The sequence below is a fragment of the Penaeus monodon genome, chromosome 21, assembly GCF_015228065.2.
Source record: "Penaeus monodon isolate SGIC_2016 chromosome 21, NSTDA_Pmon_1, whole genome shotgun sequence".
NCBI classification, from domain to species: domain Eukaryota; kingdom Metazoa; phylum Arthropoda; class Malacostraca; order Decapoda; family Penaeidae; genus Penaeus; species Penaeus monodon.
In genome coordinates, this window is record NC_051406.1 from 18,398,815 (window position 1) to 18,400,277 (window position 1,463).

The 1,463-nt window shown below is 39.2% G+C and overlaps 1 protein-coding gene across 1 annotated transcript in view; it reads right to left on the minus strand.

Annotated features, from left to right (window-relative positions):
- LOC119586285 (suppressor APC domain-containing protein 2-like) overlaps nucleotides 1–1,463 on the minus strand; it is a gene marked incomplete in the record, with an annotated part of 9,445 nt that overhangs the window by 4,630 nt on the left and 3,352 nt on the right. Inside the window, 3 exon segments of the mRNA XM_037934991.1 lie at nucleotides 246–688; nucleotides 824–1,030; nucleotides 1,223–1,347. Of these exon segments, the coding sequence (XP_037790919.1) occupies nucleotides 246–688; nucleotides 824–1,030; nucleotides 1,223–1,347 (775 nt within the window).

The window sequence follows — 1,463 nt, forward strand, 5'->3', positions numbered from 1 at the left end:
TGCACAAAGGGTTAAATATATATATTTTTTTAATCTGGATAAGAATAAAGGTACATCAAACATGTGTTTAGTGTCTTGCAATCAAAATCTGTATCTTCAATTAGCTGATATCAATCTTGTTATATCTCAAAAAGTTTTGAACAAAAGACAATTAATCTCAAAACTATAAAGTACCCTAGCCAGAAGTCTTCAGATCACTTAAAAATCGTAATTAACTATCTCACAAAATGCACATTCATACTCACCGTTCTCTATGTGGTCTTTCAAGCCTCTCATGACTCCACTTCCTCTCTGAGTGTTCTCTTTCTAATGAGTGTGTTCCACGTATGTCACTGGGTATTCTTGGGTGGTCTGTGATGCCTCTGTTCTCGAGGTTTCGGTCCAAGCTGTGTGTTCCTCTGTCTCGCTCTAATGCTCGTGGTGGTTTTGGGGGTCCCTGCATATTGCCCATTGACTTTGAATGACCCATAATACCACCAACTCCCATCTTTATGTCAGGTTTGCCGGCATGTGATCGCACGTCTGCATGGTCATACTGGTGCAATGGAGCAGCTTCATGTTGGTTCAAGGGTTCATCAAGGTGAGGCATTGACATGGTGCGCTCAGCACGGTGGTGCTGTGGAACACCTATGTTACTTCTGATATTGCTGGGCATATTGGCATTAGTGCGGGGTTGCTTTGAATGTTCCTATGGAAAAATTAAAAAACAATCTTTTAATACTTGAACCTTTGACAAAACACTTATTTCATTTCAAAATATCAGAAATGAAATTCTGAACCTCCTTTTAAAAATGTTAATACACACAAACCCTTCAGTACTCACTTCATCCAAAAGAGGTGCTGAAGGTGGTCTGGAATGTGGAAGGGGAGGAGGCCCCATGGAAGACACAATGGAGGGTTTGGAGGGTGGTGGAGGACCCATGGAGGAAATGGAGGAAGACTTGGTTGGGGGAGGACCTGGTTTGGCAGGCATGCTGTTTCCACAAGAACTTGAAGATGGATCATCCATCTTATTTCGTAGTAAGCTGATCTGTGATTAGAATTTGAATACTGGAATGCCTTAAAGGGATTTTAAAAATATAGGTGGCTTTTATAATGATATGAATTATATGTACATTTGCAAATGCATGTTTCACATGTCAAATATGATGAGGCACAAAGAATTCTTTCATCTATAAACATATTAAATCCTACTATACTTGTATATGTGTTGTCATCTCACCTGTAAACCTGCACAAAAACGTTCAAATGACAGGTATCCATCAGGTGGAGTCACCTTACGGAGGCTTCCTAACACACCTCTCGGCATTCCTTGCGTCCCATCATCCTGCCACCTTCTCTCTATTTCTATTTAGATAAGTTGAATTAAGTATTTCAGAACCTTAATGGATTAAAGGAAAAGTACCCATTTTGAAATTTATTAATTTTGTTTATGCAGCAAAACAACAAAAAAATGAGTACAT